The sequence below is a fragment of the Leopardus geoffroyi genome, chromosome B3 (assembly GCF_018350155.1).
Source record: "Leopardus geoffroyi isolate Oge1 chromosome B3, O.geoffroyi_Oge1_pat1.0, whole genome shotgun sequence".
NCBI classification, from domain to species: Eukaryota; Metazoa; Chordata; class Mammalia; order Carnivora; family Felidae; genus Leopardus; species Leopardus geoffroyi.
The window spans coordinates 59,864,656-59,880,402 of record NC_059337.1 but is presented as its reverse complement, the minus strand read 5'-3'; the positions used below and the strand labels follow the sequence as shown (position 1 = coordinate 59,880,402).

General features: G+C 40.6%; 1 protein-coding gene across 3 annotated transcripts; it reads right to left on the bottom strand.

Moving 5' to 3' along the window:
• Positions 1-1,045: 1,045 nt before the first annotated feature.
• On the bottom strand, positions 1,046-15,703 carry CATSPER2 (cation channel sperm associated 2). Of its 3 annotated transcripts, none has more exons than XM_045449913.1 (13): positions 15,590-15,703; positions 14,971-15,117; positions 14,292-14,465; positions 14,032-14,100; positions 8,731-8,903; positions 8,067-8,222; positions 7,665-7,789; positions 6,003-6,181; positions 5,689-5,788; positions 5,313-5,369; positions 2,861-3,105; positions 2,334-2,501; positions 1,046-1,183 (listed from the first exon to the last, which is right to left on the bottom strand). In XM_045449913.1, the coding sequence occupies exons 2-13, from the start codon at positions 15,113-15,115 to the stop codon at positions 1,152-1,154; spliced, it is 1,623 nt and encodes a 540-aa protein (XP_045305869.1). In that variant the 5' UTR covers positions 15,116-15,117; positions 15,590-15,703; the 3' UTR covers positions 1,046-1,151. The 3 variants fall into 3 exon arrangements, with proteins under 3 accessions (XP_045305869.1, XP_045305867.1, XP_045305868.1); XM_045449911.1 differs by lacking the exon at positions 15,590-15,703 and adding an exon at positions 15,316-15,583; XM_045449912.1 differs by lacking the exons at positions 14,032-14,100; positions 14,292-14,465; positions 15,590-15,703 and adding an exon at positions 15,316-15,583.
• Positions 15,704-15,747: the final 44 nt, after the last annotated feature.

Below are 15,747 nucleotides of genomic sequence, written 5' to 3'. Positions count from 1 at the left end.
CCATAGGAAACTCTTAAATACAGAGAACCAACTGAGGGTTGCTGGCAGGGTGTTGGGTGCAGGGAAAGACTAAAGAGGTAAGGGGCATTAAAGAGGACACTTGTTGGAATGAGCACTGGAATCATCACATGTAAGTGATGAATCACTAAATTCTATTCCTGAAATTATTATTACACTATATGTTAACTAACTTGGATTTAAATTTTAAAAAGGGGGGTGGTCTAGGTCAGTTGAGCATCTTATTTCGTCTCAGGCCATGATCTCATGGTTCATGAGTTCAAGCCCTGTGTTGAGTTCTGTGCTGACAGTTCAGAACCTGGATCCTGCTTCAGATTCTGTGTCTCCCCATCTCCCTGCCCCTCCCCTGCTTGCACTCTGCCTCTCTCTCTCTCTCTCTCACACACACAAAAATAAATAAACATTAAAAAAATTAGAGAACTATTTCAAAAAATTTTAATGTTGCATAGGAGAAGCAATGTTCATAGAACAGGCAATGAAAAAATAGTTCTCAGTTACACTACAGCTTCTGGGATCTCTTTACCCTCCTACTCCCAGAGGCCTGTACACATTAGGGAGGGAGAGGGTAAAATTAGGACTCTATCAGGAAGTAAAGGTTGCAGGAACGGTGTGGGCTGCAATGACAAAGTAAAAAAAAAAAAAAAAAAAAAGTGAGATCGAGGTGCCTAGTGGCTCAGTTGGTTAAGTGTCCAACTGTTGATTTTGGCTCAGGTCATGATCTCCCAGTTCATGACATCAAGCCCCATGTGGGACTCTGCTGACAGGGTGGAGCCTGCTTGGGATTCTCTCTCTGCCCCTCTCCTGCTCACACATGCACCCATGTGCATGTGTATTTTCTCTCTCTCTCTCTCTCTGTCTCTCTTGTTCTCAAAATACTCATTTATAATTTTTTAAATTTAATTTTAAAAAGAAAAGGAAAAACATGAGATTCAGGGAGCTATGGAACGAGTAAAAAGCCAAGGACCATGGGCCCCACCTAACTTTATACCTTTCAGTATCCCCAATGTCTCAGAGACAGACCACTAAGCAGTTATCAACAGTATTTATTAGACATTTATACTCAGAATTCTCCATTCCCAACTATTTCTTTCATTAACTTTTGCCAAAGAAATCGAAGCCATCCATTGTCAGCTTTATTTGTCTTCAAAGTTCATCAGTGCCTGCACTGTAAAGAAAGAGACTGTGAGGCTGAAAACCTAAAAATATTCAGGACATGCAAATGTTTGAAGACCCTGCTTTTCCCACACAAATCTTCACTGATCTTTACTTATAGTAAGCCCTATGAGTCTGTACTCTTTGCCATAGATGAATTAACCCAGATTAAAGAAGCTACCTTGCTCCTTCTTCTCCTTTTCCCAGAGAACAAGAGAACAAGTGGGAAGGCAGGGCTGAGGACAACTCGAAAGAGCAGGATTAACCTTAGGCAACATTTTGAACTAGGCAAAGCCTGTCTTTGACATCCTGCTCTAAATTCCATGTTCCAATGTAATAAATTCCTCTTATTGCCCTTGTGTACCCACCACAAACCCATTCCTCTTCCCTCATTGTTATTTTCACATTGAGTTGATTTCAACTCAATGGTATGAGGAAGACACCACTAATCCATATCAAACGGTAAAAAATGGCCCCTAACTCTTCCAGTTTTTGTATTTTTAGAAGGAGAATTTATTAACTCAAAATTCATCTCTATGTGGTAAAATTGCAAGGGAGAAATTTAGGGAAAATAATTTTGAGCAAGCAATTTTCTGCTTAAATTAATTCTGCTGTTTAAATAACATACATACTCCTCTCTGCCTGGGCTGACACTAGAACAAGCTGAAAGGAAAAGCCTGTAATTCATAAACCTCTTTTGGGGGTTGGGGAGAGTGGGGTACTTGTGAGCTTTCTGCTCTCTAATCCCCACAACTATCCAACTTGAGCCTGAGGCCCTACTGCTTAGGTCTGAAACATGCCCTTCAAAGAGAAGAAATGCTTGCAAAAAGGAGTGGACTGCACAAATCGAGCAAGAGCCCACCTCCTCCTAATACCCAACAACTGCATTTAGACACGTTCCTCTTGGGAAACAAGCTGTCAGACCTTATAGGATTTAGATTTTCCTTACTGGTGAAGCAGAGCTCTCAGGTTCTCTCTGGATTCTAAGAAATAAGGACATAAGGATGTGACACTCCAAACCAAGGATTTGCCTTTTTAAGTCTGAGGTGGAAATTCAGAGGCTGAAATGCCAAAATAGTGCACACCCTCCTCCTTCTCCCCAGTTATATATGCTACTCCAATGTACTTAACCCCTGGTCCTCATGACTGCCCTAAATCCATACCTGCAAACTCCTGCAACCGTTTACGCTCCTCTAGGTTGTACTGAAGTTTTTCTAGCAACTCAAAATATCGGAAGAGTGAATCTCTAGGCCAAACAACACAATCATCCTGATCCATTTCCATTAACCCAGGCAGATTCTGGTGCACGTGAGTCTCCCAGTCCAACTGACCTAGAGGGAGGAATGGTTCTTAAAAACAAATATAGGTCTGTGGAAGTTGGGTAAGAGCTAAAAGATCCTATGGTGTGGGGGAAAACACAGGGATGAAAGAGTAAACAGGAAGCAAAGAGGGAAAAGAGTACATCCCTAAGAGACCACTTTTTACAATAAGCAAAGACAGCCACAGTCACACTTATCCAAAGTGAAGCAGAAGTACAGGGGAAATGAAAGAAAGCACAAAGAAAGCAATTAAGACCACAAAGTCAGACTGGTGGAGAAAACTGGGAAGTAGATATAGTGGGAGAGGTCCTATTAAGAATGGCATGTCTCTGGAGAAGTCTGAATTCAAATGGAAGAAACCCTCTGCTTACCAATGGAGTCTAAATATCTGGAGTCAGAAGAAGAGGAGGAATCAAAGGAAGATGAAGACGAGGAGGAAGAATAAGAGGAGGAGGAGGAGGAAGATGAGGAAGAAGAGGCAGACTTTTTCATTTTTGACAAGGACTCTTTTGTTTTCGATACAGATGCCCTTGAACCCTCTTCATCAGCACTGTGTTTAGACTCTTCTTCAAAAGCTGTTGATAACTCCAAAGATTCCCTTTGTTGACTGGCATCTCTATAAGTGAAAGGAGAAATTTTATTGCTTTAAATACCTTTATGAGATACAGCAAGTTGAATCATTATTCTGGCCTTGGACCTTGCCATCCCCTAAAGGTGGGATTTAAGGCAATGAAGGCCAAATTGCTCCCAAAATTTGAGCTTGTAAGCACTTCCAACTTCAATTATTCCATGTGGTATATCCCTATTACTGCCCCTCACCACATAGCTTCTGTGCTCCATTTTACTCAGGTTTCTACATTTCACGTCCCACCTTATTTTGCCACATTTTAGCTCCTCACTCTATAGTTCTATGCCTGTTACACCACAACTATAGCTTTGCCCCCTCAATTCTATCTCTTGAGAGGTCCCGAGGTTCAGCTCTTGGCCTTTTTATCTTCCTCATCTACAGTCACTCCTTTAGTGCCCTCTTCTCCTGAGTTTAAATGTCTTCTAAATGTGAATTTAAACCTCTAGTCCAGACTTCACTCCTTGATCCAGACTTGTATGTACAACTTTTACTCACATACCATCACTTGCAAGTCTAACAGACATCTCAAGTTCAACCCAAACTGAACTCTTTGCCCATCAAACCTCTTCCACTCACAGCCTTCCTCATCTCAGCTAATCCATCATTCTGGCTGCTCTGGCCAAAACTTTGGAGTCTTTCTTAACACTTCTCTTATACCCCATCCAATCCATCAAGAAATCCTGTTGATTCTACCTTAAAAATATATCTTTTCTCATTGGTAGCACTCTGGTCTGAGCCATCATCACCTCTTGCCTGGATAGCTTCACAGCCTTCTAACTTGTCACTGCTCCTTCCCTTGTTCTCCTATAGCACATCATCAACACAGCAACCAGAATGATCCTTCTTAAATGTCATTTCATGTCATGGCTCTGCTCCCCATTTCACTTAGAGTCAAAGCCTAAGTCCCTGCAATGGCCCTCACAGCCCTACAGGATCAGGTCTCCGTGATCTCTCTGACCTCATAATCTATCAATATCCCCCCTGGTCACAGTGGTTTCTTTGCTGTTTCTCAAACACACTGGGAATGCTTCTGGCTTAGGGCCTTTGTACTAGCTGTTCTTTCTGCCTATAACATTCTTTCCATAGATATCCACACAGTAATCCCGTCTCCAAGTCTTTGTTCAGTCATTACTTTTTCAATGAGGCCATCATGACTACCTTGTTTAAAATTATAACCCATATGCAACCTCCACTCTATATTCCAATCTCCCTTAACCTATTCTAATTTTATTTTTATTTTTTCACAATGCTTATATTTTAATATAGTAGTCTACTTCTTTTATATATTCATTGTTTATTATCTCTTTCCCCCTGCTCATATGTAAGCTCCATGAGAACAGGCATTATTGTCTATTTTGTTCACTGATATATCCCAAACACCTAATAAATATTCAATAATTATTTCTTGGGGCACCTGGCTGGCTCAGTCAGTAGAGCCCATGGCTCTTGATATCGGGGTTGTGAGTTCAAGACACATGTTGGATTCAGAGATTACTTAATAAAACAAATGTTTACATCAATAATTATGTCTTGAATGGATGAATGAGTTTCTTATTTCTCCTTCTGCTCTCTTGTCCACTGCTGAACACTCACAGTCTAGAATAAGATCTGTTTCACAGAAGGTACTTGTGTAAGTTTCCTATGGCTGCTGCAACAAATTACTACAAACTTGGTAGCTTAAAATAACAGACATGTATTCTCTCACAATTCTGGAAGCCAGAAGTCTGAAATTAAGGTGTCTGCAGGGCCATACTCCCTCTGGAAGCTCTAGGGGAGAAGGCTCATTGCTTGCTCTAGCTTCTGGCAGTTGCCTGGCATTCACTGGCTTCCTTTGGCTTGTGTTGCATCACTCTGATTTCCACCTCCATCTTCACATCTCCTTCTCCTCTTCTCTTCTGTCTCTTATAAGGGCACTTGTCACTGCATTTAGGGCCTACCTGGATAATCCAGGATGATCACATCTCAAGATCCTTAACTTAACTGCATCTGCAAAGACCCTTTTTCCAAATAAAGTCATGTTCACAGGTTCCAGGGGGTTAGGCCATAAGGAATTTCTTTTTGGGGACTACCATTCAACTCACTACAATAAGTAGTTATTGAATAAATGGATTATCTCTCAAAGTCAATCTTTATCTTTGATTTTCTACCCTCTCCCTGCTTGTGTGTCCATCTCAGTTCACACAAACTCTCCTAACCTGGAATCCATTTTGCTAAGGCTTGACCTCAGTGCCTCAGGGGACAGGTTTTGTCTCCTGCAGAGCAAAAAACACAGAACAGTGAAGAGAATTATACTGGTGCAGGAGCATAGTATGGAAAAAAGAAAAGAATTCAGATCATAAAGTGAAGAAAACAGTGAGGAGAACAGATTGTAGTAAAAAGGTAAAAATGAATGGGGAAGTCCCAATGGTGAATAAAGAATCAGGCAATGTTCTAGAGGCGGGGAATTCTAACCCTGGGGTAAATCTTCTGTCACAAAGGGGAAAATGGGGTCAAAGCCAAGGAGTAGAAACAGGGAATGAGGTCAGGATACTCTTCAGAACTAAACTTGGGTTTGAAAATGGGAAAGCAGACCTCTGGATAATCTGCCGCTTGAATATGTCAGCTTTATGTTGAACCTCCAAATGTGTCATCTCCTCGTTCAGCTCACTCCTGATATTCTGAAAGTTAGTAACTGCCCGAAAGGGCCATTAGGAGTTGGGAGACAGTGGTGAATAGACCTGAGGAGAGGGCTTGGGTGGGGAGAAACCAAGTGAAATATCCATTCCAGGCCCCAAGCCTTCCTGCTACCTCAGGTTCTCTCTATACATAATTTACCAATTCTAGTTTTCACCCTAATTTATTCCCAACTACCCCTCTCAACCAAGTTTCACCTCTTTTGTGCTTACCCATCATGGCTACTATGATATTTCGAAAGATAATGGAACCAAGTAACAACCAAAGGATGACATAGATGCTGCTGAAGGTACGGCTGACTTCAGGCACCTTCCAGGTATCCTGAAGCAATGCATACCAATGGTCCATGGTGAAGAGGATGAATACTGTCACCAGGGAATTCAGAAGGTCCCTAAAGAAAAAGGAGTTGTGGGTACAGACAGAACAGAGATCTAAATCTCTCAGATATGGTATCTTTCCTACTCTTAAAGCAACATAAGAACATTTCTTTGTAGTTTGCTCTGACTTCAGCTTCTTTTCTATCAATTTTTAAGCTAATCATTCTTCAGTCAGGGTTGTTTTATTAGGTTTTCCTTTATCATGAATAATCCAAGAATATCTCTCACTATTCCATTAGTGCCTACAACATAGTAGGTGCTCAATAAATAGGTACTGGCTGAATTTTAAAAAATTGAATAAATCACCAACTACATATCTCTTTTGTAACATCGTTTTTCACTGTTCTATGGCCTTCACCTAAAAGATCACTTCAAAATTTGGCAAACATCATTCCTATTTAGTTCTCTGGTATGAAGTGATTCTTAGGTAAACGGACAGATATGTGACATAAACACGTGATCCCAAATAATTAATAATAATGAATATGTCATAAAAGGTCTCAGGAAGGTATATAAATTTTCCTTCTTTCCTTCCTAGTTCTCCATAATACAACTTATTGAAAATATCAGGGCCTAAATAGGATGAATATTTAGGACTTCCCTAACTTAATACTCTTACAAAGCTACCTATTAGCCTGAGACCTAAGAGGTGCTGGCAAGATTGGATTCCGGTTCATACGTAACTATCTCATCTAAATCCAGTTGATTTTCTACTAGCAGTTGGTGTTCTCTAGACAAAGATCTTGTCAGGAATTTCCTTTTGAATGTGTATAGGTGTGTGCATGTGCAATGCCCATACTGAGACTTTGGGGTAAAACCAGTGACGTGTTTGAGAGTCATAGTAACAGGTGTTGATCATTTATTGTGTTAAAATCCATTCTAAGTGCAAAGATGCATTACTTTTATCCCTCAGTCTTATGCTATAAGGTAGTGCTACAATTATTCTCATTTTTCTTTTTTTGAAAAAATTTTTTTTTCAATGTTTATTTATTTTTGGGACAGAGAGAGACAGAGCATGAACGGGGGAGGGGCAGAGAGAGAGGGAGACACAGAATCGGAAACGGGCTCCAGGCTCTGAGCTGTCAGCACAGAGCCCGATGCGGGGCTCGAACTCCCGGACCGCGAGATCGTGACCTGGCTGAAGTCGGACGCTTAACCGACTGCGCCACCCAGGCGCCCCTCTCATTTTTCAGAAGAGGTAACTGAGGCATAGAAACCAGAGCTTAATCACTAAAATATACTGCTATTTAAAGATGGCTGATGAGGGTATGTTTAAATTTCAAAACCCAGAGCAAACCTGGAACTAGTCACCCTATCCTCAAAATCAGAGCTAATACCACTCACTATTCTTTTGCTGTCTCTTTCCTTCTCCTTACTATGATCTATTCCAGTTTCTTAAAATAGACTATATTTTTTGTATTACTTACTTTGGACTAGGTTCCCAGTTTCTTGCCCAAATTCTCTCCCCCCACCCGGGATTCCCCCAGTCCTGCCTACGAGAAGAACATGTGGTACTCCAGGTCCTGGCGAGTTGAACGGGTGTAGTCCTCAAAGAAGTAGACACCAGTCACAGCAAAAATGTAGAAGAAGATGAGCAGCAACATCAAGAGGAAGGTCATACTCTAGAGGCCATGACCTCAAGTCAGCACTGAGCCAGACTAGGCTGATTCTACCTACAGCAGAGTCAAGCCCACCCTGGCAAACTCCCACCAAAACCCTCACTTCCACTCCCAAGCCCAGTTATCTCTAGCCCACAGCAGCTTTCCCCAGCCCTTTCTCATTCAATGGTATTTCATAGGATCTTTCATTGCCTTCTCTGACACACCCAGACTTGTTTTATGTTAAACTCCCATGTTTACCCACCCTGCCCACTTGGTTTAGCTGCAACACTCAAATCACCTTGAGGGCCCTCAACAGGGCCAAAATAATGACTCGAATTTGACGGAATCGTGCAAAGAGTTTGAGAGATCTTAGCACCCGGCATATCCTTAGCAACTGGAGCCACACAGACTGGCCTGTTACCCCTACCAGCACCACAACCTCAGGAAGCAGGGACTGTAGGAAATACATAGATTATGAGTACAATATACCCCAAAGCACCCATGCACAGTTACCCCTTCTTTATCTCATCTTCTTCACAGTTCCTTGGGCATTATCCCTTGAATAGCATTTTCTGGGAACTGTTTCCTATTCAGCCTTCTTGTACTAAATTACTTAAACTCTCCACTTCAATTTGCTCAAACATAAAAAGGGGATTAATATAATGTTTATCTCATTGGGTTGCTGTGGAGCTCAACTGAGAAAATACATGTAAAACACAACAGTGCCTGGCACTTGATAAGTGCTTAGTAACAGGCAGATGTTATTGTTGGGGTTAATGTTGCGGTTTGATTCTGTCTTGCTTCTAATACCAACAACTCCCGCAATGACTGACTTTAGTTTTAGAAAAAAAATCAAAATAATGAAATTCGTCTTGTGATCTAATTAACTTTTCTTGTCATTTTGATTGACCTAGGCTTATTCCTCAACCCACCACACTATTCCTCAGGATACCTATCCTTACCAATATGGTGACAACAAAGTCAAACACATTCCAAACATTCTTCCAGAAGAGGAAAAAGCTGGATAACCACATAAGAAGGATCTCCAAGATGAAAATAAGCAAGATGAACCAAGCTGCCACCTCCAGACTCAGCTTCAGTGACCACAGTTTGGTATTTGAGGATTCAAGCAATTCTGTGAGAGTAGAGTGAAAGACAAATAAAGGTTAAGGAACTGGGAGGCTGAATAATATAGAATGATCAGATCAGAAACTATTATAAACTACAGTTGTGCCCACTGCTGTTTTATTTTTCATTTTTCTTTTTTCAGAGAGAGTGTGCAGGTGAGGGAGAAGGGCAGGGTAAGAGAGAGAATCGTAAGCAGGCTCCACACCTCCACACTCAGTGCAGAGGCTGACACAGGGCTCAGTCCCATGACTCTGGGATCATGACATGAGCCAAAATCAAAAGTTGGACACTAAACCAACTGAGCCACTTTGTTTCTCTTCTTAACACCAGTATTTTTCAACCTGTGAAATATAGGGGAGGTCAGAATTGACCGTGAAAAATAGCTACAACTCATCTCCTGCTGGTATTGATATGTCTAACAGCTGCAAGTCACTACCTTCCCACTCTGGGGTCACAGAGACACCAAGGGATTACTTTTTTCACTACCACCAACACTGTCTGCTGTACTGATACCCCGGTCCCAAACTTCACAAAGAAGCAATGGGTCTTGAGAATAGAATGAAAATGTAGGGCCATGATATGTAAAGTGCTTGGTAAGGGAAGTAGAAACAAGAAGCCAGATCCATAGGACATAGTGAGTTATAATAAAAAAAATATTTGAGGGGCACCTGGGTGGCTCAGTTGGTTAAGTGTCTGACTCTTGGTTTCTGCTCAGGTCATGATCTTGAAGTTCATTAGATCAAGTCCCACATTGGGCTCTGTGCTGGCAGCTCAGAGGCTGCTTGGGATTCTCACTCTCTCTGCCTTTCCCCCACTCACTCACTCACTCACTCTCTCTCTCAAAATAGATAAACATTAAAAAATACTTTATAATAAGAAAAGTTTTGGTTCTATATTTGTTAGCTTTTAAAACTTTCCCATTCTTCTCTAAAACTGATTTTGTTCAGCAAAGCAAATTAAATCCTATACTTTCTCTCTAGAATCCTGTTTGCTAATTGCTATACTTCAACATCACCTTTATCTTTCAGCCTCTTTATTTTTTTTATGTATTTAATAGATGTATACCATGCTGTAGGAAAAAAAAAAAAACACAATGAAATAAAAATAGGCTTAAAAGCTAAATAATAATTTGGGAGGCGCATGGGTGGCTCAGTTGGTTAAGTGTCTGACTCTGATTTTGGCCTAGGTCATGATCTCATGGTTCATGAGTTCGAGCCCTACATTGGGCTCTGCAATGACAGTGGGGAGCCTGCTTGGGAGTCTCTCTCTCACTTTCTCTCTCTGCCCCTCCCCCACTTGCGTGCACATGCTCTCTCCCTCTCAAAATAATAAACTTAAAAAAAACCTAAATAATAATTTGATACATTTCCCTTTGAAATGGAACAATCTAAGAGCCTCCAAATGCACTATGACTGATATCATGGCTGTTAATGGAGATTAGAAGAACATACTTAGTCACTCTGAACAACATAAACTGCTGTGTAGATTTTGACACTTAAACAATTTGAAATTGCTACTGTTTTTTTGTCTGGTTATATCCATATTATTAAATTTAAAAACATATAATACATAAAATATATTTCATTCCCATGCCAAAATAACTGATATGGCTTAGTCAGTTAAGCATCCAACTTCAACTTTGGCTCAGGTCATGATCTCATGGTTTGGGAATTTTAGCCCCCCATCAGGCTCTCTGCTATCAGCACAGAGTCTGCTTCAGACACCCTGTCCCCCTCTCTCCACCTCACCCCTGCTCACTCTCTTGCTTTCAAAAATAAATACAAACATTAAACATTTTTAAAAATAACTAAATGAATTCATTTGTGGACAAATCATGTGTTTTATTAAAAATTTTTAAAAAATGTTTACTTATTTTGAGAAGGAGAGAGAGAGAGAGAGAGCACAAGTTGGGGAGGAGCAGAAAAAGAGGAAGAGAGAGAAAATTCCAAGCAGGCTCCACACTGTCAGCAAAGAGCCCAATGAGGGGCTCGAGCTCATGAACACATGAGATCATGACCTGACCTGAAACCACGAGTCAGATGCTTAACCAACTGAGACACCCAGGGGCCCCTTATATATTTTCTTTAAAAAATGATGGGGGCAGGAAAGAAAGAAGATTTGGCTCATTATATCCACAATGAAGCAAGGAACACTAATGCTATATAAAGTTTTTGATCAGATGAATGCAGTTTATAGAAACTGATGAAGATCATGTTGAGATAAACTTGCAGAATTATTCTTATATATAGTACAAGATATCTCTAGAACTTCAAACTCAATGTAAAACATTATAATGACATTATACACAAATTTTTTTTTGTTAGAAATAGACTATTCACACTTGCAATGTGTTATTTTCAGAAAACGGATTGCAAATGAGTCAAATCTTACTTTTCTCCCTCTCATCATTTGGAAACAAAATGTGAAAATTAAAAAAATAAGCCAAATTGATGTTTAAAATGAAAAGTAGAATTACCAATATCACTGTGAAAGTAGATTTTTTTCTAATTTTTACACCCTAATTTGTAATTAAATTTACACCTATACCTTAACATGTACTTAACATATAATACATAATTATTATTATGCAATTAATATAATGAAATACATCAAGTATATCTCAATTTTTAAAAAGGAACAAAAAATTACATTTAAAAACATAATACGTAAAATAAACATATTTGATTCAGGACCAACAATATATAATGGCCTTTAAAAATTCATTTATGAAGAAATCATACATTTACTTTAAAAACAGCACGAATCACTTATAAAATGGCAAAAATGAAAATAAGCTAACATAATTTTTTACATTATATAATATACATTAAAATACAATATTGAATAATATGCTAGTCTAAAGCATTATTTTTACTTCAACTTCCTTTTTTTTTAAGTTTTTACTTTTTTTTTTTTTTTTTTTACTTTTTTTTTTTTTTCTTCAACGTTTATTTATTTTTGGGACAGAGAGAGACAGAGCATGAACGGGGGAGGGGCAGAGAGAGAGGGAGACACAGAATCGGAAACAGGCTCCAGGCTCTGAGCCATCAGCCCAGAGCCTGACGCGGGGCTCGAACTCACGGACCGCGAGATCGTGACCTGGCTGAAGTCGGACGCTTAACCGACTGCGCCACCCAGGCGCCCCTTAAGTTTTTACTTTTGAGAGCTTAAGCACATAAGCTGGAGAGTGGCAGACACAGAATCCAAAACAGGCTCCAGGCCCCAAGCAGTCAGCACAGAGCCAAACACGGGGCTCAAACTCATGAACCATGAGACAATGACCTGAGCTGAAGTCAGATGCTTAACCAACTGACTGAGCCACCCAGGTGCCCCAATTTGCGTGTGATAAAAGAAGCAAGTTGAGGGGCGCCTGGGTGGCTCAGTCGGTTAGGCGTCTGACTTCAGCTCAGGTCATCTCACGGTTTGTGAGTTTGCTCACGGTTCTTGAGTTTGAGCCCTGGGTCAGGCTCTGTGCTGACAGCTTGGAGCCTGGAGCCTGTTTCAGATTCTGTGTCTCCCTCTCTCTCTGCCCCTCCCTCGCTCATGATTTCAAAAATAAGAAATAAATATTAAAAAATTTTTTTACATCACATACAAATAATGGAATGATTACAAGTCCTAGGGAGATTTTCAAGTTTAGAGCTAACTGGGAGACAAAATCACAAGACAAAAAAGATTGGGGAGGTTTCATCTAGAGAACTGCTTGTTAATTATGATTTTTTCCCCCATCTGTAACAACATTCTCTGTGATCTGGAAAAAAATTTTTTAAAGCCTAAACAGTCTTAACGTTTATCATATGAATTAGCCTGTTCAAAGAAATCTGTTAGTCACAAATTCTTTCCCTTTGCAAAATCCCTCCTGCTTTTCTACCATGAGAACGTACTTAATACAATTTTCCTGAACTTGTCAGGTAATTCCCACTCAGGCAACCTACCTATCCTATGGCACAGTGATCATGTTTCATATCCAGCTGTTTTACCAACTAGAGGGGTATTCTATTTTGATTTGTCCATTAGATCTAGGAAATCCTGTACATTTATTGCTGTTTACTTTATTCCAAGGCTTAAGACTACATCCCTAACCCCTCAAGGCAAATACATGCCAGTTATCGTAAAACAAATTGGAAATGTGGGTGACTTAGTTCAAAATCCTTACCACAATGGGGAGAAAATAAAATGCTTCAAAGTATACAAAGTATACTGTAGTGGATCAATGACATCAAGTATTGTATATTTAAATATCTTTGACCTGATTGCATTAAAATACTTAAAAAATTTTTTTAAATTTTTTTTTTTTTTTTTTTTTCGAGAGAGCAAGAGACACAAAGCATGAGCAGCAGAGGAGCACAGAGAGGGAGGAGACAGAATCAGAAGCAGGCTCCAGGCTCTGAGCTGTCAGCATAGAGCCTGATGTAGGGCTCAAACTCACTAACCTCAAGATCATGACCTGAGCTGAAGTTGGATGCTCAACCGACTGAGCCACCCAGGTGCCCCTACATTAAAGGATTTTTAAATGGGAAAGTTCCTCAAAACAGTGAGGATGAAACAAGGAAGTAAGTACTGTCCTTTTCATTTCTGAGCAATCTGTTTGAGGTGATAATCAAATGAGCTGATTTTCCAGATGTTCTTTTACTTCTAATACATTTCATATAATTTAGGACTGATTTTAGAGTCATTTACTCTTAAGTCATGTTTCGGCTCATCCAATATTTTAGTTGTGTCTAACTTTACACACTTTGTGAGCTTTCTTATTTGTACTTAATATTTGACATACTTGTAAAAAATGTAAATGTGATATCAGTTACTGACAGGCACCAACCAATACCTCTAATACAAAAGGCTAATTCAAACAAATATTAAACTAAACTGACACAAGAAATATAACTGGTCTTCCCATCTTCAGTTTAGTGTAACTCTATTATATTCTTCAGTGTATAGCTTGCTTTGTATCTACCATACACTTTGAAAGCCCTCCAAATGTTTCCAGGTCTTAACAGTTGCACAAATCATACTCCAGGAGACTCAATATAGGTGTCCTTATCACAATTCAAGTAACATTGAGAAATGAAAAATGATCAATTTATAGGAAAAATGACTCATAGCCACTTCCTCTTTCATTTAATGTCAGTTCTCACCTATTTCAACCATCAGTACGATTGTATTCAAAAAGATGAGAAAGATGATGAAGTTTGTGAAGAGAGGGCCTGTTTTCTCTTAAGGAAACATCCAGAGTGGAATTCTTTTTTATACCGGTGAAATAATAAGGGTAAGAATAGAACCAGTGAGGATGAGAAGAAAATGGAGTTTGGAAAAGGGAAAGTCAGTCATCGAGCAGATGATGAGGCAAGAGAGACAGTAAAGGCATGGGATAAAAGTGAGGGGCATGAAAGGATACACTCAAGGACCCATCCAGCCCACAAGGAAAGAGGTGGCCTCTGACTGTAGCGCACATGAAGCCTGCTCATCAGTCTCCGGCCACGTGTAATACGTTCTACATGTCGAGGCTTTATGGAGAAGCGCACAAGCTGGTGTTGATCTCCCAACATAAGCTTCTTCTGACTGGAAGGATCTATACCAGAAAATAAAGGGCACAGTGCATAAACATAAAGAGAAGTCTCTGGGTGATATGGAGAGCAGGTAGGACCAGGGCAGGAATACTGGTTACATAACGGGTCCTATAATGCAGGGGATTGCCTTGCTGTTCTTACAGCAACTGACATTAGTTTGAAGTAAGAGCTAATACATTGCTTATGACCAACACTGTCAATGCTCAAGAGAAAAGGCACAGATTCAACCCTCAAAGTTTTCAGGGTCTTTGGTAGAAACTTCCGAATCAGCCAGAGCTAATAGTTATCCTAGGCCTAAAAGTGAGCAACATGGGTCCCATCTCCTGGGTTCAAAGAGCTTTACTTATAACGCCCTTAATTCATCAAGTTTGGTATCATTTACAAACTAGCAACCAAACCAATCGTCCCTGAATTTTTCATCCTTAAAACTGTCTTTCTGCTTCCTACTCTTTTGAGGGTGTGAAGGGGAGTTTTAAATTTATGCTAGTTAAGAAACAGAATGCTGACCAAGTATCTCTCGGATAGTGTGTCGTGGCACAGCTTGGCTCAAGCCTTGCAGATGCTCGATGAGAGAGAAAGTATCAATGAGACGTGAACGTATGGCATCAGCTCGGGGCAGTTGCACGTGTCCTGCTGGGTGACTGGTGGCCATGTCTGTTAAAATAAAGGAAAAACCAAGAGTTATTTCATTATTGGAGTTGCAGCAAAGATTAGAAGTTTCCTTCCCCTTCTCCCACCTTCTTTGCCCTTAAGAAGTCAAACACATTGTACCAAGACTCAAGGTTTTTTTTAAACAAAAGGAGCTGAGAGTCCTAATAGAGACATTGCACGGTAGACCAAGTGGCCAGGCACCTTTAGTGGTGTCACATCGTTTCTCATTAAGAGTAGCAGCCACAGGGAAGGAGTCCCAGGGCTGGACAAAGAGGAAATCGGAGCACCACCCGGACCTGAGGTAATCAGGCAATGCAATGTGGTGAGGCAGTGAGGGACTCAGGGCTGCCTCCGAAAGACAAACCAAGAGGAATTGGACAAGTTGCAGCAGCCTGACATTACGAAAATGTGTTCCGTCCCAAGTGTGTTCCTCGGATGCCAGCTCCATCTGTCAATACCCGCTTCTGGGCCTCACCTCAGCCCAGGCTCTTTTCCGCCCACTCAGCCCTGACTTCACGTCTCCGCCTCCCGCGCCCTCTGAACTCGGCTCTCCCCACGCAAGACGAGCTCAGGGTCGGTTCCCAGCCCTGCAGCGCCCCATTTCCAGCTCGGCCCTGCCCCGCCCCACTCTAC

Bases quoted from the DNA above. Each gene is read 5' to 3' on its own strand.
- CATSPER2 (XM_045449911.1), bottom strand. From the start codon at position 15,562: ATGGAGCTGGCATCCGAGGAACACACTTGGGACGGAACACATTTTCGT. The intron at 5,789-6,002 runs GTAAGCACAAAA...CCTTTCGGGCAG, and splicing joins TATCATAGTAGCCATGATGG to TTACTAACTTTCAGAATATC. The intron at 5,370-5,688 runs GTCTGCTTTCCC...TTTGCTCTGCAG, and splicing joins AAGCGGCAGATTATCCAGAG to GAGACAAAACCTGTCCCCTG.